Here is a 27,946-nt window from a genome sequence, read left to right on the forward strand (position 1 = left end):
GAATATTCAGGGGTATGTGACTTTTCAAAAGGACAGGCAGGAAGGAAAGGGGTGGGGTAGCTTTGTTAGTACGAGATGGAATAAGTACGATAGCAAGAAAGGATCTTGGATTGGAAGATGTAGAATCCATATGGGTGGAGGTAAGAAATAACGAGGGGAAGAAGGCACTGGTGGAAGTATTCTATAGGCCCCCTGACAATAGCTATACTGTAGGACAGAGAATAAATCAGGAGATAATAAGGACATGTAAAAAAAGCAGTACATTAATCATGGGTGACTATAATCTTCTTGTAGATTGGGAAAATCAAATTGGCAGAGGTAGACAGGAGCAAAATTTTCCTCCCGTTTGGGGGAAGTGCGGGAGCGGGCTTAGGTGGGCGTGCCTCTGATTGGCAATCCTGATCGGGGGCGCGCCTCCATTTTACATGGGCGGGCCAATTAAGGCCCGCCCAGCTGGACATCCACCAGGAAGTGCTATGCGCTCCCTGTGCGGGCAGGGGTGGGGGTGTGGATTCTCTCAACCGGGAGTGCACTCTTTCGCAAATGCGCGTGAAAGAGCACACAGATTTCCCTGAGGCTAAGTGCTGCCTCAGGAAGCTCGGCTCTGAATTAAAATTTGCGATACAAATGATAGAAAAATTTCCCTGACATGCCCATAACTTTAACTGAAACTTTATTAAAGATTTAAACACCCTCATGAAACCTCATCCAGCCCATGGATGAGGTTTCATTATTTTTCTGAAGCCCGCCAGGGCTCCCAGCCTGCCCGCCAACCTTAAGGTTGGACGGGCAGGCCCATTAATGATTTCACTTGGTTTCTCAATGACCTCAATAGGCTGTTGAGAGGTCGGCGGGCGCACAGCTGACTCAACTGTGCCTCTGCCAACCTGAAAATGGAAATGACACAGGGTGACGTCAGGAGTTCCACCCGATATCATCCCGTGTCATTTTACGCGTCAGTGTGAGGGCCCCACCCCCGCTCGCCGACCGGAAGATCCTGTCCATAGAGTGTATTCAGGACAGTTTCTTAGAACAATATGTTGTGACCAACCAGAGATTAGGCTATCTTGCATCTGGTAATATGTCATGAGGCCGGTTAAATAAATGAACTCAGAGTAAAGGATCACCTAGGAAACAGTGACCATAATATGGGTTGGAAACAACTGTGCTAAAGTTAAATAAGGGTAATTACAATGGAATGAGAGCAGAGTTGGCTGGAGTAGCTTGAGAAAGCAGTTTATCAGAAAAGACAGTTGATGAACAATGGCAGATGCTTGAGAAAATAGATCATGTTTCTCAAAAAATATATATCACAATGAGTACAAAAGATTCAAGGCAGGGGATAAACCAACCATGGTCAACCAAGGAAATTAAGGACAGTATCAAATTGAAAGAAAAAACATACAATGTGGCAAAGACTTATGGCAAGCCAGAGGATTGGGGAAGTATTAAAAACCAACAAAAGATAACCAAAAAAATTAAAGAGGGCAAAAATAAACTTTGAGGGTAAACTAGTAGGTAATATAATGGAGTGTAAGAGCTTCTTTAAATGTATAAAAAGGAAGAGAGAAGCCAAAGTGAACACAGGCCCTTTAGAGAATGAGGCTGCAGAAATAATAATGGGGAGCCAGGAAATGGCAGAGGAGTTGCGTAAATACTTTGCTTCTGGCTTCACGGTAGATGGTTCAAATAGCATTCCAAAAATAATAAATAATCAAGGAGAAAAGATGTCGGGGGGAGAGGGGGAAGAAATAAATACAATAACTATCACTAGAGAAAAAGTACCAGGGAAACTAATGGGGCTAAAGGCCAATAAGTCCCTTGGGCCTGATGGGTTGCATCCTAGGATATTAAAGGAAGTAGCTACATAAAATAGTGGATGCACTGATAGTAATCTTCCAAGAATCCTTAGATTCTGGAAAAGTCTCAGAGGATTGGAGAATGGCCAACGTAACACTCTTATTCAAAGAAAGGAGACAAAAAACAGGTAACTATAGGCCAGTTAGCTTAACATCTGTCATTGGGAAAATATTGGGGTCTATTATAAAGCATGTAATAGCAGAACATTTAGAAACACATAATCTATTCAAGCCACAGGGATCAGTGCTGGGGCTTCAGTTATTTACCATATATATTAATGATTTAGATGAGGCAAATTTGTGGGTGACACAAAAATAGGTGGGAAAGCAAGTGGTGAGGATGCCACAAAGGGCAGAATCTTCAGGTTGGGGTGGGGGTGGCGGAGCCCACACCCCAGCACTTAAAATGTCGCACAAGCATCCTGACATCAGCGCGCTCCCGCCATTAATTAAAGGCCTCATTAAGGCCCTTAACTTGCCAATTGTCGACAATTTTGAGGAGCCCGTGCGAACTTCGGCTCGGCACACAGGCCCAACGAACAGGCGTGTAGGTGATTTTCGTACAACCCTCATCCAGTGGTGGGATGAGGTTTTAAAGAGCTTTTAAAAACATTTAGTAAAGTTTTTGTTTATTTCATTAACACGTCCCATCTCGTGTGACATTTTCACATGAGGGGGACATGTTAATGAATTTTTTATTCTATTTTTTATATTTGACAGCCTTTCAGTGATCTCCCTGAGACAGCACTTTGCCTCAGGGAGTTGTGCTCTCTTTCGTGCGCATGCGTGAAGGAGCGCACTCTGACGGTTGGGAACTCCACCCCCACCCCCCCCCCCCCCCCCCCCCCCCCCCCCCCCCGCACCCCCGGCACAGGAATCACATAGCACTTCATGGCGGGCAGCCCGCTGGGTAGGCCTTAATTGGCCTGCCCACTTAAAATGGCGGCGCAGTCCGTTTTGGCAGCAGCGATCGGCTGCCCGCCTGCTGCCGCCAAGCCGGTGGGGCCCAGCCGCCCGTCAAGGGCAAAATTCTGCCCAAGTTGTCTGCAGAGGGATATAGACAAGTTAAGTGAGTGGGCAAAAACTTGGCAGATGGAATATAATGTGGGAAAATGTGAGGCTGTGCACTTTGGCGGGAAGAATAGAGGAGCTGAATATTATTTAAATGAAGAAAGACTGCAGAAAGCAGCAGCACAGAGGGATTTGGGAGTGAGTCCTTATGCATGAATCCCAAAAAGCTAGCAAACAAGTTCAACAGGTAAAAGGAAAGGCAAATGGAATGTTGGCCTTTATTTCAAAATGAACGGAGTACAAAAGTAGCGAAGTCTTGCTAAAATTATACAAGGCACTGGTTAGACCACACCTAGAGTACTGTGAACAATTTTGGTCCCCCTATCTAAGGAAAGATACATTGACGTTGGAGGCAGTCTAGAGAAGATTCACGAGGTTGACCCCGGGTGTGGAGGGATTTTCTTATGAGGAGAGGTTGGGTAGGTTGGGCCTGTACTCATTGGTGTTTAGAAAAATGAGAGGCGACCTTATTAAAACATATAAGATTCTTAGGGGGCTTCACAGGGTAGATGCTGGGAACTTGTTCCCCCTTGTGGGAAAGTCTGGGACCAGAGGGCATAATTTCAGAGTATGCCCATTTAAAACAGAGATAAGAAGGAATTTCTTCTCTCAAAGGGTAGTCAATCTGTGGAATTCTTTACCGCCGAGGGCTGTAGAGGCTGTGCCGTTAAGTATATTCAAGGCTGTGATTGACAAATTTTTAATCAATAAAGGAATCAAGGACTTTGGGCAAAGGCAGGAAAGTCTCATTAAGGATTATCAGATCGGCCATGATCTCATTGAATGGCAGAGCAGACTCAATGGGTTGAATGGCCTACAACTTATGGTCATGATTGTGTTGTGTGGCAAAAGCACTTCAAGTGAAAATACTGGGGGGTGATCAGAGACCCAGCAGAATGTCTTCTGATGAAGTTTCTGCCACATTCTGGTGATGTAACTCCAACAAAGAATCCTAGCTATTATCTTTAACCCTGCATTGGTACTACAATTGTCAACTGCATTGTATTGTAATTGGCAACTGCACTGTCGGGGCTAAAATACCAAGCGCATATGCCCAGCAAGAAATCTAGCCTACATAGAACACATTTTAGGAAATTGCAGGCACATTTTCTTTTCTTACAGTTAAGTGCACATTCATCCCTGTACAGTACATGAGATGACACCAATGCATCAGGCAGCATGCAGGACCATTTTAAGAGGCGATTTTCTCCTGTGTCATCAGCCATCCTTTTTTCTGATGATTGGCAGATTATTTGAAACAGCTCTGTACTTTATAGGGTGAATTTCACTGATCCCACATCCCCAGCAGAATCCCACGTGAGAAGGAAGAAGGCCTTTGGAAAACTGACAGCTAAATATTGTAGCCTTGTCTCTGAGGCTTTCTTTTTGAGTTCCATTGGGAATGACGGATCAATTAATTTACCCTTATAAAAAAAGACCCCTAATGCTGTATGCGTCTATTTAGATATATATTCCATTTGTAAGTACAATTGATATGCATGCCAATAAATTGATGGTAATGAAGAAATCACATCTTTTCCTCCCTCCTCACTATGGAGAAAAGGGTTAAGTCTGATGATAACTACTGAGCATGTGCGTAAGAAGCTATGTCACAGTGATGTCACTCACTGAGAAGAAATGAGCATGAAGCATCTGAGAGAGTAGCTCCAGCTTTGTCTTGGTTTTATTTAACCTTTGTAAATAGTTAGCATGTAAATATAAGTTTTTGAACAAAAGACCAGTGTCTCCAGCAAGAACTCATCTAGAGTAAGTAGGCAGTGAATCTCGAGATAAACCCACAATGACAGATGGTGGCAGCAGTGACTATACCCACAGAGGGACAGTAGAAAATGGCAGGAAAAACCTCAAGTGAAGCCCAGCAACAGTGCAGCACAGCAGTTGAAGGACTTTGAGGCCAATCCAGCAGCCACACTGGAAATAACAAAATAACGAGGACAGCCCAGCGAATGGCAAGACAAGCAGCACAGGAAAAGACAACCTCAAACCAGGGTGATTGCAAATATTTTGACCGTACCAGAATCCCTTCAAAATATAAAACACCCCAGACAAGCGGACTAATGGCAAAATTGGCAAAGATGTTTTACCTGGAACCGCAAACCTCAAGTCTGGCAAGTAAAGAGAACAAATATCAGGTTAGCACTTTGTTATACCCTGTTGGGAGCATAGCTAATGATATGCTGGCCAGACAGGGTTGAACAAAGAAACACTCCTACGAAGTTGTCATCGGAGCCTTTGACTAATACTTCAGTCTTCGTAAAAATATTGTCATTGGGAGGGAGAAATTTAATTGGCTCAGTCAAAAACAGGGTGAAGGAATTGACTCATTCTTCAACAAATTAAACCACCTAGTTGAAAATTATGAGTATGGAACACTAAAAGGCAACATGATCAGAGATAGAATAGTCATTGGCATTTTAGATGAAAATCTCTCTGACTTCTTACAATCTTAGGAAGATTTAAATTTAAGCAAAGCTGTACAACTGGCCAAGACAGGCCAAAGAATGGAGGCAGAATAAGGCTTTTGTCAGAGATGTGAGGGATATTTCCCAAGAATGGCTCAATGAATTTGTTTAATTTGTAGGTTGTAAAACCGGAACTTTAGCAAGGCAGCAACCAGGGAAATGCACTGGAAAGGAGCCAACCACCATTTTCAAGTTTTCCCACTGTAGCGGAAAGAAGGTTCATAGATGGGGAGAATGCCCCGCCCAAATTGCACAGTGCCATGGCTGTGGCAGGTTAGCTCATTTTAAAGTGGCCTGTCCTTCCTGCAAATCTGTGTTTACTAGACAGAAGGAGAAATTTGTTAAAGGAACCCCTCATTCAAGAAATTCAAGACCTCGAAATCCAGGAGAGCACCTTCCTAGGAGAAATAAAGGAAAATAAAAAACAGCATTGGAATGTTGACATTTTTGTAAATGGGCATCTGACCAAATTCAAGCTAGACACAGGAGCTGGTGTCTCTGTGTTATCTGACGGGGTTTCATGGCTGAATAAAGTGACATTGCAACTGTCCTCTATTTAACTCCAAGGTCCAGGATAGATCAATTTAAATGTTCAAGGCCAGCCAGGCGCAACACTAAAATTCAAAGATAGAGAAATTTCTGAGACATTGTATGTTATCAAGAATACTCTTTGTTGAGTAGGAATGCCTGCATAGCTTTGAACCTGCTAATAAAAGTCGGTGAAGTCAACACAAAAACAAAAGATAATGAATTTGAGGGAATTCCCCACATTTTTTAAAGGTTTAGGTAAGCTCTAGACCATGGATCACATTACACTCAAGACAGATGCTAAATCCATTTGTCTATTTACACCAAAGAAAGTTTCATAACCAATTCTGAAAAGAGTCAGAATTGAGATAGAGGCAATGCTGCAGCAAGGGGTCATTTCACCAGTCACTAAACCAACCAGGTGGTGCTCTGGTGTGGTACCAGCCCCAAAGCCTAATGGCTCCATTCGAATCTGTATTAATTTAACACACCTCAACAAAGCAGTGGAATTGAAATATATCCAACATCGTCAGTAGATGAGAACTTGGCCAAACTTGCAAAAAGCACAATCTTCACCAAACTTGACACTAATAGTGGTTTTTGGCAATCACCATTGGATTAGAAGTCAAAACTCCGAACTACTTTTATTATGCCCTTCGGGCAGTACTGTTTTAACCATCTTCTATTTGGCATCACATCAGCTCCTGAAATATCCTGAAGAACAATATCTAATATAGCGCAGGGCATGGAAAGGTGTCATTTGCCACATCTTGATACATGGGTCAACGAAATAGGAGCATGTCGAGCTGGTCAGGGAAGTCTTACTGATGCTGCAAGAGCCTGGCTTGACACTCTTGACAAATGTAAGTTTCCTAGGCCCACAATAAAGTTCCAAGGGCACATGATACAAGCAACTAGGATGACCACAGTCGCACAGAAAATGAAAGCACTAAAGGAATTCCTATCACCAAGAAATATAACAGAGCTCTGAAGGCTTATAGGCATGATCAACCAACTTGGTAAATTCCTGGATAAAAGCAAAATACTGCTGTTGCTGGAAATCTGAAACAAAAACAGAAAATGCTCGAAAAACTCAGCAGGTCTAACAGCATCTGTGGAGAGAAAAACAGACATAACGTTTCAAGTCCTTATGACTCAGTCTGAAGAAGAGCCATACGGACTCAAAACATTAACTCTGTTTTTCTCTCCACAGACACTGTTAGACCTGCTGAGCTTTTCCAGCATTTTCTGTTTTTGTTTAAAGTAAATTCCTACCTCACTTAGCCCAGATAAATGAACCCTTAAGATACCTTTTTCGACAGAACCAGGCATGGTGCATCAGCTGCAGTCATTCGAACAAATCAAAACAATGCTAACACCCTCAGACATCCTAGCCCACTATGACCCTGAACTTACCTACAGTGTGACAGCTGATGCATCTGCAATGTGACTGGGAGCAGCGCTATTCCAGGTCCAAATGCGTCTAGGTCATTAACCAAGACTGAACGGCACTATGCTGTGATCGAAAAGGAATCCCTCACAACGACTTCAGCATTTGAGAAATTCTGTGATTATATGCTGGGCCTGCAGTTTAAGATTAAGACTGATCATAAGCCATTAGTAACACTGCTGAACACAAAACATGCTACCCAGGATTCAGCAATTCCTACTTAGACTTAAGCGATGCTACAATGGAGTATGTACAGGGTAAATATCAGACTACGGCCAATATTCTGTTCAGGTGCCCACCATTTACCTAGTGTAGGTAGACAAAACCTTCATAGCAGAAGCTGAAGCCTTTACAGCCTTGACTACTAAATATTTGCCAGCATTAGGCTGGCAGTTGTGCGACTCTCATGTGGACTAGAGGCAAGATAAAGAGTGAATCCAGATTCACACGTGCTGCCTGAACAGATGACCAGCTATGTCTTGGTCTTATTTAATCTCTGTAGATAGTTAGCATGTAAATGAATGTTTTTGAACAAAAGACCAGTGCTTCCAGCAAGAACTCTTCTAGAGTAAGAAGCCAACGAATCCTGAAATAAACCCACAATAGCAGGCATGCCGAAAATCCAAAACAGTCGATAATCCCATTGCCAGAATTTTCAAGATGTGGAAAAGAAATTTGTTCCAATGAATTTAGATAATTTTCTGCCAATACCATTTATAGAGCTTGTCAAGATGTGTCCTAAGATTCTGCGAGAGTGCACATAAGACACAATAGTCTAGAAATTTGGCCATACAATTTTATTATTAAGTGCTAAACAATCTCCTAAACCTCCAATATAGCAGGCAGGAAACACCTATTCACTATGAACTAGTAACGCTTTCAGTGTCCATTCGTGAAAGAGGAGTTAGGCTTTAAAGGGACCGCCTGTTAGATCGTAGTAAATATTTAAAATGTACTTGGAAAAATTCAGCAGGTCTGGCAGCATCTGCAGAGAGGAACACAGTTAACGTTTCGAGTCAGTATGATTCTTCAACAGAACTAAGTAAAAATAGAAAAGAGGTGGAATATAAGCTGGTTTGGGGGGTGGGGTGGTGGGACAGGTAGAGCTGGATAGAGGGTGGAGATAGCCAAACAATGTCATAGACAAAAGGATAAAGAAGTGTTGAAGGTGGTAATATTATCTAAGGAATGTACTAATTAAGGGTAGAAAGCAGGACAAGCAAAGTACAGATAGCCCTAGTGAGGTTGGGGTGGGGTGAAAGGAAGGGATCGAAATAGGCTAAAAGGTAGAAATAAAACAATGGATGGAAGTACATTTAAAAATAATGGAAATAGGTGGGAAAAGAAAATCTATATAAATTATTGGAAAAAAAGGGGGGTTGATCGGAAAGGGGGTGTGGGACGGAGGAGAGAGTTCATGATCTAAAATTGTTGAACTTAATATTCACTCCGGAAGGCTGTAAAGTGCCTAGTCGGAAGATGAGGTGCTGTTCCTCCAGTTTGCGTTGAGCTTCTCTGGAACAATGCAGCAAGCCAAGGATGGACATGTGGGCATGAGAGCAGGGTGGAGTGTTGAAATGGCAAGCGACAGGGAGGTCTGGGTGATGCTTGCGGACAGACCGAAGGTGTTCTGCAAAGCGGTCACCCAGTCTGCGTTTGGTCTCTCCAATGTAGAGGAAACCGCATTGGGAGCAAGGAATACAGTAGACTAAATTGAGGGTGCAACATCTGCCCCTTTACTTCCCCTCTCCTCACCGTCCAAGGGCCCAAACACTCCTTTCAAGTGAAGCAGCATTTCACTTGCACTTCCCTCAACTTAGCAAGGAGATTGTACAATGTGCACAGTCGTCCAACTGTTCTGCCGTCCACTAAAATGCTCATAACTTTGCAGCCTGTGCTGGGTGGGGCTGAGGGAGTTCGGGGGGAGGGTGGTGAAAAACTTTGGAGCAGTTGGTGGCACTTTGATGCCGCTGCATTGCTTGAGTGGTCAGATAAGCTCGGGGCCCAACTCCAATCATATCAATGTGGCTGCGCCTGAACTGTCTGAGTTGCAGAGGAATGGTCACTTTAAACAGGTTTCCCTAATGCGTGGTCACTTCCTTCGCCCACCCTACCCCCCCATCCCAAACGCTTGTGCACTATATTCAATGGCAGGCCCTTGCCACCGCACAAGTGCCTTAAACCCGAGTCTCCAGTGCCCCTCAAGCTTGAAGTCTAACAGACGACCCTAGCAAGCACTGTACAACATTACTGTGTACTCACCTCCGAGTTCCCCTCAAAGTGCAGGGCGCCAAGTGCATGTTGCCTATGTGCTGTTGTGAAACACTTTGACGGGCTAGCAGACGATCGCCAACTGGCTTCCTGCCATCGTAAAACCAATCGCACCATATTGTCTGCTCACGCTACTAATCACACCCCATGCCAGCAGGCACAGAAAATTCCACCCACCCACCCCCACACACACGCACACACACACACAAAAACAAACACACGCTCACTCACTCTCACTCCCATACACACAGACTCTCACTTATTCTCACTCGCTCACACACCCACTCACTCATTTCCACATACTCATTCACTCTCACTCCCACACACACTCTCTCACATGCGCGCACACTTTCTCTCTCTCTCTCTCACACACACACTCTCTCTCACACATGCACACACACACTTTCTCTCTCACATGCAAACACACGCTTTCTCTCTCTCACACACACACACACACACACACACACACAGTCTCTCTCACGTACACACACACACTCTCGCTCACATACATGCACTTTCTGGCTGGAATTTTCTAGCCCCTCACGCTGGTGGGATATTCCCGTCCCACCGATGTGAATGGAAATTTCAATGGCTTGCCCACACCACCATGGAATGGGCTGGAAAATTCTGGCCTTTCTCTCTCTCACACACACTCATAATCTCTCACATGCACATGCACACACAATGTCCCACATGCACCAGTCAACCTCTTCCCTCCCCACCTCCACCTCCTTTGATCTGGTATTCTGCAACATCTCGTTCCCAGGCCTCACAGCCAGCCTCACCTGCCTGGGCCCACAGCACTCTGCTCCCTGACCACTGGGTCTCAGAACTCTGCTCCCCTGCCACTGGGCCCTGGCACTGGTTCCTATTCTCCTGCCGCATCCCCCGAAAGAAAACCTCCTCCCAGCAAACTCACTGCCATGGTGTTCACTGCTCCTCCAATCAAGGACTGCTTCTCTCTCACAGGAGAGCAACAACCTATGATTGGAGGATCAGCTCTTTGCAGAATCCTTCGCTCTAACTTAACTGACCGGCATTTTGAAAAGTGGCTACCGGGGCCACATAGAATGATTTTGGGGGCCGCATACAGCCTGTGGGTCACCGGTTGAACAGGCCTGGTCTAAACTTATTGGAGTTCTTTGGAGAGGTAAGGTACCCTATTGGATATGGTGCAGGGATATCTTTAGGAGAGGCAGAGTTCCCTTTGGGGGAGGTAAGGTGCTCTTTTGGAGAGGTCAAGCGCCCTTTGGAATTATTATTAGTGGACATGAGTGTGCATAAAAGGTGAATAGACTCTTTGGAACCGTCAAGCTCATTGGAACTGTTAAGGAGAGGTGTTAGCTGTCAAGGTATTTAAATATCCTGCCCTTTAAATATTTGGGAAAAAAATGTCTGCAACATTGAAATAAAGACAGTGCTTGCTATTTTGCTCTGTCTGTTGACATAAGCCTGAGAGCTACCATTGTAGAATTAATGTTGCATGACCGATTTCACAACCTATAATTATCACAATGGGGTACCTGTCATTTCAGTTTAATTGACAGCTCCAAGTGCTTATGAAGTTTTTGAAATGGAACTATGAATACAAATCCTGTTTCCTATAAGGGATTAAAGGAAGTTAAATGTAGTGAATGTTTTTTTGTCAATGAGAGTTTTTTTTTAAATAGTGAATTCATCAATAGACACTTAAGAACTTCATTTAACCACAGCATGGGTCCAGAGATCTGACCATGGTGGATGCTGGGCAAGTTGCAATGGAGGGTTTAAGGGTAAAGGGTGGTGGGTGGGGTCATGGGTTTACATGAGTTGGCACCAAGTTGGTATGGTGGCTATAAAGGGCCGGTGGAATGTGGGTGGAGGCATAGTTTGACATAGAGGGTATGAAGGGCCATGGGGGTGGATAGAGGGGCATAGGTTAGCTTGGGGCTATAAAGAACATGGAGATGTGTAGAAAGGCATAAATTAGCATGGAGGGTATGAGGGGTCATGGGGGGGTGGGTGGGGTGCCTGAGGTGCCTTGGGTTGGCATGGATTGGGCATGAGGAATGTGTGGAGGGGTGAGGGGCTTTGAGGGGTGAAAGCTGAAAGGCTGGTTTTATTCTTTTTCTCACAGTGCCGGAGCACTGAGGTAGCCTTTCTCACTCGGCCCACCTCCTCAGTTGGCAGAACAGTGTTGCCTCCACACTGTTTCCAGGGCCGGCATGCCAGACTCCCATTTCAACAACCGCCCCCAACCCCCAACCCCCCAACCCCAGAATGAAAATCAAACCATCTTTTTCTGGAGTCTGGTTTGTGGAGCCTGCAATTTCTCAGGATCTGCACTCCCGAGGTGAGAGCAAAAATTCAGGCCCAAGACTTTGGTGTACAGGGCACGATTTCAAAATTTGCAGATGACATAAAAGATGCAAGTATTGTGAACTGTGAAGAGGATAGTGGTAAACCTTAGGAGGACAGGTTGGTGGAATGGGTGGACAAGTGGCAGATGAAATTTAACGCAGAGAAGTGTGGAGTGATCCATTTTGTACGACAAATGGGGAGAGGCCATATAAAATAAAGGGTACACTTCTAAAGGGGGTGCAGGAGCAGAGCAACCTGGGCTATACGTGCACAGATCATGAGGGTGACAGGGCAGGTTGAGAAAATGGCTAAGAAAGCATACAGGATCCTGGATTTTATGAATCGGGGCATGGATTACAAAAGCAAGGAAGTTATGTTGAACCTGTCTGAACCCTTGGTTCAGCCTCAATTGGGGCATTGCATCCACTTCTAGACACCACACTTCAAGAAGAATATAAAGGCATTAGAGAGGGTGCAGAAAAGGTTCATGAGAACGGTACCATGGATGAGAGAGTTTAGCAACATGAATAGATTGGGGAATCTGGGGCCCTTCTCCTTGGAGAAGAGAAGATTAAGAGGAGATTTGGCGGGGATCTTAAAAGTCATGAGGGGTCTGGACAGAGTAGAAAGGGAGAAACTTCCCATTGGTGGAAGAATCGAGAACCAGAGGGCACAGATTTAACATGGTTGGCAAATGAAGGAACAGTGACATGAGGAAAATCTTTTTTGTGCAGTGCATGGTTAGGATCAGAAATGCTCTGTCTGAGAGTATACTGGAGGCAGATTCAATCAAGGCCTTCAGAAGAGAATTGGATAATTAACTGAAGCAAAAATAATTGCATAGCTACAGGGAAGGGGCAGGGGAGTAGAACTAGGACTAGGTGAGTTGCTCTTCCAGAGAGCTGGCATGGATATGACATGCCAAATGGCCTCTATCTGTGCTGTAACCATTCTATGATTCAATGCGAGACTTGGGGCCCTTTAAACTTCTGTAATAAGGGGCATGGTGGCAGATTTGCAGGTACATATTGTGTCTAGTTTTGGCCTCCTTATTTTAAAGAGGATATACTTGCATTAAAAGCAGTTCAGGGTGGGTTCACTCAACTCATTCCTGAGATGAAGGACTTATCTTACAAAGAAAGGCTAAACAGGTTGGGCCTATACACACTGGGCTTTAGAAGAATGAGAGGTGATCTTTTGAAACACGTAAGATCCTGAGGGGACTTGATAGGGGGATACCGGAAAGATGTTTCCTCTTGTGGGGGAGACTAGAAGTAGGGGACACAGTTTAAAAATAAGAGATCTCCCTTATAAGAGGGAGCTGAGGAGATTTTTTTGTCTCTCAGAAGATAGTTAACCTTGGAATTCTCCTCCCCAGAAAACAGTGGAGGCTGGGTCATTGAATTTATTCAAGGCTGAGTTAGGTAGATTTTTGATAAACAAGAGAGTCAGAAGGGAGCATAATTCAGTTTAAGGGAAAATCTGCATATAATGTCCACTGCGCTCTTTTAATGTAAAAGAGATTTAAGATTGCTGAATTACTCTTAACCAGTCTACCTGCAGCAGAGACACAATATGGGAAATGAAATTTCATTACAATTACAATTCATTACAATTATTAGTCATTTGTTGTTTTCTGACAGTTACTTTGGATATAGATGGAACAATTAGTAATTCTATAAGGTGTGAATCCATCATAGCAGTAATTGAAAAAATAAAATGCTTTGGAGAGCCCTGATTTATAATTTGTTTTTTCTTTTCTATTCAGACATAAATGAGTGTGCCCTGAACCCACTTCTATGTGCATTCCGCTGCATTAACACCTTTGGTTCCTATGAATGTACATGTCCTGCTGGTTACACTTTGAGGGAAGACAGGAAGATGTGCAGAGGTAAGGACAAATGACAGAGAACAGAGCTCTAACTGTCTGGAAGTTGAAAAGTGTAAGACTCACACAACATATGACCACCAAGGGTTTATGTGATTGGAACTCGACAAATTACAGTGTTGTTTATCAATGCAGATTATCTCATATTCATCCATTCTAATCACCTAATCATAGAAAGCATATTATTGCTGTAGAGAGAGTGCAGTGCCAAGGAAAAAGATGGTTTGATATCTCAGGATTGTACAAAAGGCAAAGAGGTTAAGGAAGTTGTTTACTTTGGAAAAGAGGCTTTGAGCTGACATAATTGAAGTTTACAAGATTATGCAGGGCATTGACAAGAGTTCATCCTGATAAATTTTCATCACCATGGTTAATATTCAAGCACCACAAGTCAGATGTTATAAATTAGCAGTAAGAAGGAAAGGAGGAAAGTTTTCTCACCCAATGCAGCCGTGGAAAGTTACAAGAAGGCCATTGAAATGAACAGTGCAAATGAGTTTAACATACAATTGCATGCATTTCTGCAGAGATAAGTGATTGAGGTATATGATGAGAAAATAGTTAGGGTGAACTGATGCATCAAAAAAAGACAGGCTCAACAAGCCAAACGGTCTTTGCCTATTCCTAACAACGTCTACATTTTTGTTTGTTTTTATGCTCTAACCTAGCATTTATAATGTATTTTAAGTGGGAACCAAATCTAATCCTCATCTAAATGTAATGCTCCACATTGTACTCACAATATTTCCATGAACAGTGGGGGTTTCCATCTACTCATTTTATCAATACATCAACAAAGATGTGAACGGATCAAGCTCCAAGGACTTCAGTCTATTAAAGCCATGTGCCCCTCGAGAAACCAAACAACATTGTCACACTGTGCTATCTTATACTGCTTTTGACTGTGAATATAATTTGCTGGCTTCAGCACCACACAGCAAAAATGGTGGTGACTTAGAAATGTATAGTTCTTTTTTTTCACTTTATTTTGTATTTTTTAATCAATTTTTTTAACAATCACCCAAAATCTGGAATTTGCTTTATTTTGCGAATCCGCTTTCCATCACCTTGTTTTATCACAGACCTCGATGAATGTGCTCAGGAGCTCCAAGACTGTGAATCCAGAGGCATGATGTGCAAAAATCTGATTGGTACCTTCATGTGTATCTGCCCGCCTGGAATGGTCCGCAGACCTGATGGAGATGGTTGTATGGGTAAGACCTTTTTTGACTAACTGCAAAAGACATGAAACCTGGGTTAGATTATGTCATTTGGTGAATCAATATAAGGAAATCTTCCGAAGACTGACTCTCAGAAAAATTCACTATAACAGGAAATGAATAACCCTGTGTTACAGACAGCTCTATGAAAGGGAGAACATTCAGCTACGTAATTGCCCAAAAATGTGCCAACTTTCAAATTGCTAGGGAGGAGAATTAGAAGCAGAGAACTATAACTTCAGGGCTGGGATTTTCCGGCCCTGCTCGCTGCCATGATCTTCTGGTTCCACCGAATGTCAGTGGACTTTTGGCTGACCCACTGCATCACCCACGGTGGGTCCCGCCACTGGAAGGCCAGAAAATCCCAGACCAGGGGTCTGCCCTGTCTGTGCTTGATGTGCATTTCCTGGGGCAGTACTACAGGGGGAAAGAAGCTCCCACCTGAAATAGGAATGTGCATTTAAATAGTGCACAGATGGCACAGGAGCGAAATTATAATGTCTTCCACGTCATTTTCCAGAGATTTTACTGGGCAGTTATTCGGAAAGAAGGCGGAGTTAAGTTTTAAAAGTTGCAGGACCATCCCCTCAGACCAGAGGATCAGTGAAGGGGAAGCCAACCACTTTCTTTGCCTCAGATAATTATGTTTTTTCATTCTTCACTCCAGTATAGTCACACAGCAGCCATTGTGGCCAATTGGCTGCAGTGCCTCAAAAGGGAACAGAGCTGGAATTCGTACTGCCAATGAGAGGACTGCAACAGCGCACTAGTTCCCTACCTTGATTTGGAGCCAGTTCTGATTTTAGGCTTTAATCCTACTCCATGCTCATTCATGTATTTAAAATGTCTGTATACAGAAATACAGCCAGATCCAACTAAGATCAGGCCAAATGTTTGGGAAAAGTTCACTTGACCTATCCTGGAGTGACAGGGGCAGGGAGGAGGGGATGGACTAGGAGAAAATTGGACCTGAATATCTCTAGATCACCATCTTATGGAGTTCAACAGCGATTTTAACTTCTGGACAGCCAGCGGCCATTAGATAACTGTGTATTTTCCCTGCTTCAAGCAGGTGTCCCAAAAGGATGTGTTGGTTCCATACCTGACTCATCGTAACTGAGGCAGCAGCATCAATTTCAAATGATGCCTGGAGCCATGTGACATGCATGAACAGTGCACACCATCTTCAGGCACATTGGCCCTGAAATCAACTCCCCTTGCCTTGTGGAAAACAGTGCGGGGTTAGTTACAGTGAAGTCAGACCCTTATCTCCTCTGATCCCTCTGCCTTCCCTCTGTGTCCTGATCGTAATCAGCACTTTTGAGCCGGAGAATAACAGACCATTAAGAAGGAAACAGGGTCCGTCTTCACATATATAGACTGCAATAGTAGGTTGGCAATGTTAGCTGGGCAGTGAAGACTTCGCTATTGGGCCAAACCTGCTGGGAGCCAGAAGAGCACCAGCATGTTTGAAAAGCTTAATTGTAGGTTAACTGTGTGCCAGGAAGAGAAGAAACGCCAAGGAAGCCTTGGGCCACTCTTATTCTAGGCTGTCCAACCCAATTGCAGCCAGGAAGTTCTACCCCCATCCCAATTCCTCTAATTGCATCTAGAAGCTCCTCTCCTACCTCAACCAAAAGCTGGGGACCGTTCCCATGTGTCAGACCAACCAAATGACAGATTTGACCAGATTCATGTGGGAGTCAGAAAATTTCTTGAAAGGGGGCCTGGCCATTAAGATCAGCTGAGCCACTACATCCCTGAACTCCATAGATTCTCCGTCTATTTCGGGGATTGCATGCTCTGTACTGTCCCCACTTGAAAAATGAGCCATCATGTCTTTCACATTGTTACAAATTGAATGTCATCAACAAAATAGCTCACAGTGTTTATTTACAACAAATTCTTTTGCAGGTCCAGATCTTCTGGCCTCCAGATTGTTGGAGACCAGACATAACCTATAAGATACATGTTGGGCCCCCTTAGAAGTTCCAATGCGCTGACTCCACGGGGGTTGCCCAGGAAGTTTGAACTCCCAATTTCCCAGGGAAAATTGCTCCCCGGGACCCTCTGAAAAAGTCTCCAAATCTGAGTTAGAATCGGAGACTTCTTTAGCAGTTCAGACTTCCCTACTTGAATAGTTACCCAGGAAATGTTAGACAGAAAAATCCTAGCCCAACTCCTAGGCAACTATACAACTAACTGCCCCCAACTACCACTCCCGACTCCACCAGGCCCAACCTCACTCTCATCCTGACCCCTCCAGCTATTCCCACCACTCCCCTCCAAACCAACCTCACCATTCAACTCCTCACCCCAGCCTGTTCTGATCTGATCACACCACCCTATTCGCCTGCCATCCATTCCACCTGCCAGCCAACACACCAACTTCCCTACCCACCTGCCACCTTACTCACCTACCACCTCACCCACCTGCCATCCACACCTCGTGTGGAATTTTACGGCTCTGTCACAGTGGGGGCGGGGCCTTAAAATGCAGTGAGTCATTCAAAAGTCCATTGACTTCGGCGGGACTGTAAAATCCTGCGTAAAATTCCTGCCGTCATTACGCACTCACCTTGTCCTTCTGCACCTTACCCCTTACCTACTTACCTCACCCACTCTACCCCCTTACCCACTTACACATTCACCTATACATTCATCCATTTACTCAGACACTCATACACTAATGCACTGAAAAGTTGTTTAAATGGTTAAAGTGTGTTAGTGAATGCTTACAGTTAGTGACGTAAAAGAGGGTGTGGCTTGTTTTCCCTTGATGATCCAGTGCTACAAAGAAGCAGTTCAATTTCACATACACTCCACATTTCTGGAGAAGCTAGCATCAGAAGTCCCAGCCAGAAATACGAAGCTCCAGCATGGCGGAGAAAAGTAGGAGTGGAGTGGCAACCTGACGGTGATTGCCACACGTCAGAAGATTCGAACCAGTGTAGCTAAACTTAGCATTATTTGGTTGAATTGGTCTGTGCGATATTAGTAACAAATCCATTCATATATTAATATGAAATTATTTTCTTTGCTACTTTAATGATAATTTTAATCTATGCACTTTGAAAATGTTGCTATTTTTTTACTGATAAAATAAATAGCAAAGCAGGATTCTATTAAAATGTGTTAACCAATTTATCAATACACTACACAGTACGATTCCTCCCTTTTGTATCAAAGAAGCCCAAAGATATATGCAGGTATTGAGAAGCTGTATAGTAACCCCAAAAATAATTTATGAAAACATTTTTTTATACAGAAGGTGAAGGAATCAAAATAGTTTTGTTATAAGTCTGATTTTTTTTTAAAAAATTTGCTTTGAATCTTGCCCAATTCTAGATGACAATGAGTGCTGGAGCAAGCCAGGCATCTGTGAAAATGGACGCTGTATAAATATTGTTGGCAGTTACAGATGTGACTGCAATGAAGGATTCCGAGCAACTCCCACAGGCACTGAGTGCATAGGTAAGTCCAACTTACGTGAGTAGTAGATTAAACTACATATCAGATTTTAAGAGGAATAGGATCCTCCAAAACTATCGATCAATTTGGTGTCCTGAAATTTTCCAGTCAAAATTTATTCACAATTAATATTGGTAAAAAGAACACCAACGAATGCTGGAATATTGGAAAGAAAAACATAAATGCTGAACACATCAACATCAAGAAGGGAAAGAACAAATTGTACACAATAAGAAACACAAATGAAAATCTAAGTCTACCAATTTATAAAAAAATTTACCAACTATCGTCGGAACCATAAACCAGGATGGACTCCACTTCTCATAATCAAGCAGGCAACATGAATATTCTTGTTCACACAGTGTAAGGTGGGCTAGAGATACATTAAGTCACAAAGTGATGGTCTCTGACAGGTTCCTGCCACCTCTTACGCATTAGCCTTGGTGTGAGCTTTGCACAGGCTCTGTCCACATAAGGCAAAGTGGGAACTGTTAATAGAAAGACAGGCTTAAGGTCCAAATGAAGAGGGTAAAAGTTCAAAATAAAGGGAGCAGCTTAGAATAGATCAGGTTTTAGAAATGGGCTGTCTGAAACTCCTGGCAGCAGTGGGATTCAAACCCACACCTCCATAGAGACTAGAGTCTAGGTCCAGCACCTTAGACCACTCGGCTGTGGTACCACCCTAGTATCCTAGGCGCAACCATCTTCAGCTGCTTCATCAATGACCTTCCTTCCATCATAAGGTCAGAAGTGGGGATATTTGCTGATGATTGCACAATGTTCAGCACCATTTGCGACTCCTCGGATACTGAAGCATTCCATGTCCAAATGCAGCAAGACCTGGACAATACCCAAGCATGGGCTGACAAGTGGCAAGTAACATTCGAGCCACACAAGTGTCAGGCAATGACCATCTCCAACAAGAGAGAATCCAACCATCGCCTCTTGATGTTCAATGGCTTTACCATCACTGAATCCCCCATTATCAACATCCTGGGGGTTACCATTGACCAGAAACTGAACTGGACTAAACATATAAATACTGTGGCTACAAGAGCAGGTCAGGGGCAAAGAATCATGCGACGAGTAACTCGCCTCCTGACTCCCCTAAGCTTGTCCATCATCTACAAGGCACAGCTCAGGAGTGATGGAATACTCCCCACATGCCTGGATGAGTGCAGTTCCTACAACACTGAGGAAGCGTGACACCATCCGAGACAAACCAGCCTGCTTGATTGGCACCCCATCCACAAACATTCACTCCAGCCACCACCGACACGCAGTAGCAGCAGTGTGCACCATCTACAAGATGCACTGCAGGAATTCACCAAGGCTCCTTAGACAGCACCTTCCAAACCCACGACCACTACCACCTAGATGGACAAGGGCAACAGATAGATGGGAACACCACCACCTGGAAGTTCCCCTCCAAGTCACCCACCATCCTGACTTGGAAATATATTGCCGTTCCTTCACTGTCGCTGGGCCAAAATCCTAGAACTCCCTTCCTAACAGCAATGTGGGTGTACCATGGACTGCTGCAGTTTAAGAAGGCAGCTCACCACCGTGCTCTCAAGGGCAACTAGGGATGGGTAATAAATGCTGGCCCAGCCAGCGAAGCCCACATCCCATGAATGAATAAAAAACAAAAAATTTAGCAAGGTGATAGCTAAAGAAAAGTAGAAAGAGAAATTGGCACAGGATTGTAGGTCAACAGTGAGATGACTTCAATTTCCAGGATGTTCTGGCAATAAAGAGACTAGAAACAAACATTGAATAAGAGGGCATATGGGACCTTCAGGTGTGACAAGAGCAGCAAAAATACTAGAAAATAAGGAAAGAAAAGTCAAGAGAGGGTGTGGAAGAGGGAATCTCAAAAGATATTTAAAATAACAATGAAATATTCTACAAATATATCAACAACAACTTGCATGCATATAACATCTTTGACTTGGTAAAATGTCCTAAGATGTTATCAAACAAAATTTGATACCAAGCCAATAGGGAGATAGGAAGACAGATTGGTCAAAGCTTGGTCAAAGAGGTATGTTTTAAAGAATATCTTACAGGAGTAGAGAGACAGAGGCTACTGAGGGAATCCGAAGTCCAGATTCCAGGTAGCTAACTAAAGTATGTCTGCTAATGATAGAGTGATTAAAAATTTGGGGATAAGCAAGAGGCCAGAACTGGAGAAGCACAGAGGAGGTTACAGAGATAGGGAGAGACAAGGTCATGGAGAGATTTGAATGAGAATTTTAAAATCAAGACTTTGTCAGAATGGGAACCCATGTAGTTAACAGGCACAGGGGTGATGTGTGAATGTATATGGGAGCAGTGTTTTGGATGAGTTCAAGTTTGAGGAGTGGAAGATGGTTTTCATGAGCCCCAACAGGATGACAGGGTGAATTAATAGGGGTGTTTAAAATTATTAAGAGATGGGACATAATATACAGACTTAAGTGAGCCTTCTGTGAGGCTGCAGCAAACAAAGTGAGGCATTGTAGCAGCAGAGGCAGCTTTACAAGTGGTCTCTGTCTTTATTTCCTGGATCAATCAATGAGCTTTACATACTTGTTAGAGAGGAACATGAAAGGAATCAGGGGAGAGGGGTTTAAGGAGGTTGTTGGTAGTCGACAAAGGGAACTGGGGGTTATCCCTGCTCCCCAGTGGATTTCTCTGTTGTTTTAACAGAGGAGAACAGGGCACAGTATAGCATGATGTGATGCAGCCAGATCAGGCAATGAATGGATAAGCCAGTTGAGAACCAAGTACACTTGCTCCCCTTGGGCTTGAAGGAGAAAAAATTGGAACAGTTCCCAAGAGTAAAACCAGAATGGGAAACAGTGAAAGTTTAGCTGGGGATATGGCATTTAATCTGCTACTGTGTGAATGGCTGAGCAAATCAACAGTTCCATCCATTGGGAATGGAAGTCCGAAGGTTATCCAGTTGCGAGTTTGAGAGTGTGGTTATAAGTGGCTGGGAGAGTTTTTTTCCATGGTGAATTCAGAAGGAAATGCGTTTGAATGAAAGTGAAGAGATGTGAGTAATGACAATTGCGAGAATGTAATCAGAGTGTCAGTGATTGAGACCTCAGAGTAGAAATGGATATGGTGAGGTTAAAAAGGTGGCTGTGAATCTGGTGAGAGAATTTAGATGAAGACAGAAGCTTAGAGAGGAGAGGAGGGCAATGAATTTGCATGAGAGAGGTCAAGGGAGCTGAGAAATAACTTTAGATCATCTAGGATGAAGAGTTGATCAATGTAAAGTGCTGAGAGAAGAAAGAAGGGAGAATACCTGATTGAGAAAATCAAATTGTGGTTTAGAGGAGAGTGAACAATGATGATGTTGAAGGACGAACAAGAGGGGTTTAAGGGTGTAAGATGCTCAAAGGAGGGAAAAGTTTCAGAGGAACAGGAGAGACCTAGATGTGATTTGCTGATAAAGCCACACTCCAGAGTAAGGTGGGAAAGAGACAACTGAGGACAAGACCCAGTTTACACAGTGGCAAAGAGGTGGGCAGTTAGCAATCACAGCTTTTAAGGGGACAGTGATAGATTGGAGAAATAGAGGGTAGCTGTGGGATTGTTCAAGGAGAATTCAAGCCTGCCACAGTGTCAGTAGGGAGGAAGGCTGAGGAGGTGATGTGTTGGGGTCAGGATCGGTGAGGAGGTGGGTAGGGGTATTGCAAACTAACTGAAAGAAGAGATGATAAATCCATTTGAGAAAAAGGGAGAGAAAAAGAGAGAACAGCACAAAAACTGTTTAAAATTTTACAGAAAAGGAGATAGCTGTGTTATGCTTGGGTCTGAAGCAGAAGTTAAAATACAAAGGTAAATGGCACGAAATGAATTCAGGTTATATTGTCATGGCAGAGATTAGGTGGCACAATTTAATTGGAATAAGATTATATTTTTTCACAGCTGCACTGCTCCACAATAATTATGTTTGTGTTAGTTGCTACAATTTGAAAGGAGTTGTAGGTCCTTGACAAAGTGCCAAAAATGGCTGGGTTCCTTCTTTTCACCTCTCTGGAACTTAAAATCAATCCTGTGAAGGTAAACAGCACAAAGGGCACTTTGTAACTGACTATGGATCAGAGATCCCTGTCAATAAAGGTAATGAGAGTCTGGGAAGTTTACCTCTCTCCCACGCAGCGGTTGACACTAATTGGAATAGACCAGTTTAATTTGTAAGAAAATGAGTGATACGTAATTTCTAAAGCTCCTGATTATTCTTGCTCTCTCAATAAACCTTCCTCCTCTCCCCCACACAATATACATACACTCTCCCACATATCAAGAACCATCTCCCCAACTTTACAACAGCACGGACAAACTTCCTTCTTCCATTAAAGCTGTTATTTTAAGCCATTTTTCAGCTAGCAGTTCAGTGGGAAATACCAGCTGAAGGTCTGTACTGCATTGCAACTGATAACCAGATCTCGTATGCACAAGTGAATATTCACTTGTGAAATGGAAAGAAGTAGGGTATGCACAGAGGGAGCTGCAGAATGCAGCTTTCACAGTTGACCATCAAGAGTTGTGTACCTAACTCAACACAGCCAATTTTCCAAGATTGCGGGGCAGTCACAATTTTCTGGTATATGCAGAGATAAAAACAAAAAAACTGCGGATGCTGGAAATCCAAAACAAAAACAAAAACAGAATTACCTGGAAAAACTCAGCAGGTCTGGCAGCATCGGCGGAGAAGAAAAGAGTTGATGTTTCGAGTCCTCATGACCCTTCGACAGAACTTGAGTTCGAGTCCAAGAAAGAGTTGAAATATAAGCTGGTTTAAGGTGTGTGTGTGGGGGGCGGAGAGAGAGAGAGAGGACCTCTCTCTCTCTCCGCCCCCCACACACACACCTTAAACCAGCTTATATTTCAACTCTTTCTTGGACTCGAACTCAAGTTCTGTCGAAGGGTCATGAGGACTCGAAACATCAACTCTTTTCTTCTCCGCCGATGCTGCCAGACCTGCTGAGTTTTTCCAGGTAATTCTGTTTTTGTTTTTGTTTCTGGTATATGCACCTGACTCTACAAGTATCTCCGTATACATTTAGTGTAAAGATGTTTTCCACTTCAAAAGGCTCTAATTCTCACTTTATACAGGATTTTATGTTACCAGTAACTCTCAAATCTCTATGTTTTACAAGCTGATTTCTAAGCAAACAGATCAACTTTCTGACTGAGTTAGGCTGCTCGGACTGAACTGAATTTTCTTATGATCAGGCAACATGTGGAAAAGAAAAGAACAAGGGCCAGAATTTTACCAGCCCTTTGCAACATGCTTGGAGGCAGCAAGGCTGGCAAAATGGCGTGGGAACGCATGGGGGTGCCGTGTCTTCCTGCTGCCTGCCCTTTTGCCAGCAGCGGTAAAGTTGACAAATTGACTGCCAACAGGATGCCATTTGAGCCAATTAAGGGTGACTTGCCCACACTGGGGGGTGGGGGTGCTACCATGTGGAAACACAGCCCAGCAAAACCTGGAGACCGCCAACTGGGCTCTAGGGAGGGAGGTCCCTCTTTTTTCTTGGCATTCCGTGGCCCATGGAGGAGCTTCTCACGCTCCCATGGCAGCCACATCCTTAATTGGATGGTGGCCTGGTGGCAGTTAAGTGGCTTCCACCAGCAACATGCCTCCCCAGCATATCACGCGAGTGCGTAATAACGTTGGGATGCTGACCTGACATCATCACGTGCTATTTCACACTCAGACGTGCGACCACACACTGAGCTGAAAATCTTGCCCATAAAATACCTCTTAATCATCTGAACTTTCTGACCAGTTTGCTTATTGATAATAGTGTTAGTCTTAACATGCATTATTTTTACAGCAAGATCCAGCCCACTGCCAGCTGAGAAAAAATCTCCAGAGGTGCTGACCATATGCCACTCATTTTTTGGCGACAGCAGCCACAGATTCTCCTCTCACTGCCTGAGAGGCCAGAAGTTTACTTGTTTTATACCTCTAATGCAAGTGGTGGTGGGCAGGCGACCCAGTGTCTGAAATGGGCCCAGTGTATCCAGGTCCCAGCTTACCATTGGGCCTTTTCTTATTTTGCTAGAATTGCAGCAAGTGCACCACCTTTGACCATAGGGGCAATAATAGATCATTCAGCCCCACATGTCTCACTGTCATTCAGTTAGATCATGGACAGTCTGTGCCACAAATCCATTTACTGGCTTCTGTTGCATATTCCTTCACAATGTTATCTAATGAAAAACATGTCAATCTCAGTCTTGAAAACTTCATTTAACCCATTATCCAGAACCTTTTAGGGGGACATGTTCCAGATTTACACTAGCTTTTGTGCATAAATGTGCTTACTTCACTTCTAAATAGCTTAGCTCTAAACTTAAGATCTGTCCCTCTTGTTCTGGATTCATCCACCAGAGGAAATTGTTTCTTTGTAACTATCCTATTGAATACCTTTATCATTTGAAACTCCTTAATTACATATAGGACAGCTAGCTTAGATGGCAACATCTTCCTTTGAGAGATGTGTTTATACTTCTAGCTGAGATGCTACTAACCTACATTACCTGTGTGTGTTACGCCAGTCTATATATGGCCAGGCATATTGTAACACCATGCAAATGAGGAAAATTCATCATTTACATAGGGAAGAAATTACACTCCATTGTTCTTTAATGCATGTGAGAGAGAGTAGCGCAACTAAATTTTTATCCCATTCCCTGTTATTTACACAATCTCAATACTGGCCCAACATCTTGTCTAATTGATTACAGCACAATCAGTTACATGGACACTGGTACCAAATCCAGAACAATTTTAATTTATTTATGGAATTTATACCAGTGACGTTGTGCCTGCCAACATCACTTCTCAGTGATAAGCCTTGGAGCTCATAAACCATTCTTTGTCCCAGTTCCAGGCAGACACCATGAAAAAGGCAGGGAACAAAAAAAAAAATCAAAGTTATGCAGATGATATAAATATTTAGACTATCTGCATGGTGATAGGGAGGTGGCTCAAGGGTGCATCTTTATGGTGGTGCACCAGGCTAATAATGCACCACAGTCCTGCTGGTGTGGAAAATCTAGACTGTGGCTGCAGAAGTAGTGGTGAAATGAGTCTCTTTAGATGGGGCTCGTTCATCTGCTGATAATAGCACTACCTTAGGACTGTCATCAGCAATACTGTAAAAGAAAGATCGTGCATTTATATAGTGTTTTCCTTGACCCCTGGATGTCCTGACAGACTTCACAGCCAATGAAGTAAGGGACTCTCAATGTGATTATATTGGGCCTGTTCTGGAATAGACACTTCAATATGCTTTAGTGTCTTGTTAATGCCACCATCTCCCATGGCACATCTCACACATCTGGCAGCGACACCATTGATGTTGAGTTAAGGCCACCAATTCTTGTTAACACCTGCCATAAAATTAAAAAGGAAAAACAGTTTACAGGACAGTAATTAGACTGAAGGGCACACAAACATATAAATTAGGAACAGGAGGAGGCCACTCAGTCCCTTGAACCTGCTCCACCATTCAATAAGATCATGGCTGGCCTCAACCCCGTATTCCTGCCTACCCCCAATAACCTTTCCCCCTCTTGTTAATCAAGGATCTATCTAGCTCTGCCTTAAAGATATTCAAAGACACCGCTTCCACCGGATTTTGAGGAAGAGAGTTCCAAAGACTCATGACTGCCTGAGAGAAAAAAATTCTCCTCATCTCTGTCTTAAATGGGTGACCTCTTATTTTTAAACAGTGACCCCCTAGTTCTAGATTCTCCCACAAGAGGAAACATCCTCTCAACATCCACGTGTCAAGACCACTCAGGATCTTAAAGGTTTCAAGGCCTCTTACTCTTCTAAACTCCAGTGGATACAAGCCTAACCTGTCCAACCTTTCCTCATAAGACAACCTGCCCATTCCTGGTATTAGTTTAGTTAACCTTCTCTGAACTGCTTCTAATGCATTTACATCTTTCCTTAAATAAGGAGAACAGGACTGTACACAATACTCCAGATGGGGGGGCAGAATTTTACGCTTGGCATGCAGGCACCCGCCCAACACGCCCGTGTATGAAATAAAGCACGTTGACGTCGAACGAGCGTCCTGACGTCAACACACACTTTCGCGATATTTTGCTAGATGGGCACGCGATGAAGACAGAGGCGCCCCTGCCATTAATCAAGTGGACAGTTAAATCCCTTGAGAGACCAATTGACTCCAAGTTTACGTAGCCCGTGCGATTTTCAGGCCATCGCATGGGCAGACGGACAGGCCACGATTTGTAAAACCTCATCCACGGGCGCGATAACTGGGGTCAATAGGCTTGACAAAGCGAATAGTAAGTAGTTTTGGATATCACTTGCTGCTGCTTGCTTCTGTGAACAGGACAGCTTCATTTTGCTTCAGCACTGCCTTCAGAGCATTTAGAGGCTTCACTTCAGGACTCAGTGTTGCCTTCCAGGCCCCCGGAGGATTCACGCCATCTGGGGCCCTCCCTTACCCTGGTAATGGGGATTGTGGTCTCTGCTGGAGGCACCTCCTCTGTGGAGGAAGAGAAGGGCAGAAGGAGGAGAAGGCCAGGTGTGCCGACTCAGCTTCCAGGGGAGCGACCAGTGGGAGGAGAGGCTCAGGCTAGTGAATGACATTTGCCACTCACACTGTAACACCTCTGAGGTCCACGGGAGGATGGGCTGCTCTTACCTGTTCTGCTAAGTGACCCATGCCAACACAGTACCCAGCCATCCCGATTGCAGGAGATTATTAAAGCACTTCCAGCACTGGACCCATGTACGCCTCACCACGTCATGGTCGCTGACCCTAGATGCCACCTCCTCCCAGGCCTTTTTGGTGAGGTGGGGATGCCTCCTCCTCCCGTCCTTGGGGACAAGTGTGTTTCGCAAGGCTCCCACCGACTCCAGGTGGGCAACGAGGCACTCATCCGAAAAACATGGGACTGACTGCCCAGCCAACCTGCCCACCCGCCTGCCGTGTTCACCACTATGGTATCCATGCACAGGACTTCTGCGTCCTCTGGTGGCAGCCTTCCAGGGGCTGCTGAGGCCACATTTGAATCGGTCACCGATTTGGGTCGCCATTGGACCTAGCAGACATTAAGACCCCAGCCCACCCCTTTGTGCTTATTCAAAGGCTTCGTCTCACGCTAGGCAGGGCTTAATTGGCCCACCCGCGTAAAATCATGGTACGCTGCCATTCACTGGTGATGGTCAGCATCCTGACCTCTGCTGCCGAACACCTCCACCCAGGGTAAAATTCTGCCCGTGGTCTCACCGGTACCCTGTACAACTGAAGCATAATCTCCCTACTTTTGTAATCAATTCCCCTCACAATAAATGATAACATTCTATTAGCTTTCCT

The 27,946-nt window shown here is 44.0% G+C and overlaps 1 protein-coding gene across 2 annotated transcripts in view; it reads left to right on the top strand.

Moving 5' to 3' along the window:
• LOC121276975 (fibrillin-2) overlaps positions 1-27,946 on the top strand; it is a 401,991-nt gene that overhangs the window by 333,238 nt on the left and 40,807 nt on the right. For both annotated transcript variants that reach the window (XM_041185736.1, XM_041185737.1), the window contains 3 exons: positions 13,771-13,893; positions 14,973-15,104; positions 18,459-18,584. In XM_041185736.1, coding sequence (XP_041041670.1) covers positions 13,771-13,893; positions 14,973-15,104; positions 18,459-18,584 — 381 coding nt within the window. The remainder of the gene's footprint in view (positions 1-13,770; positions 13,894-14,972; positions 15,105-18,458; positions 18,585-27,946) is intronic.

The sequence above is a fragment of the Carcharodon carcharias genome, chromosome 4 (assembly GCF_017639515.1).
Source record: "Carcharodon carcharias isolate sCarCar2 chromosome 4, sCarCar2.pri, whole genome shotgun sequence".
Taxonomy (NCBI): domain Eukaryota; kingdom Metazoa; phylum Chordata; class Chondrichthyes; order Lamniformes; family Lamnidae; genus Carcharodon; species Carcharodon carcharias.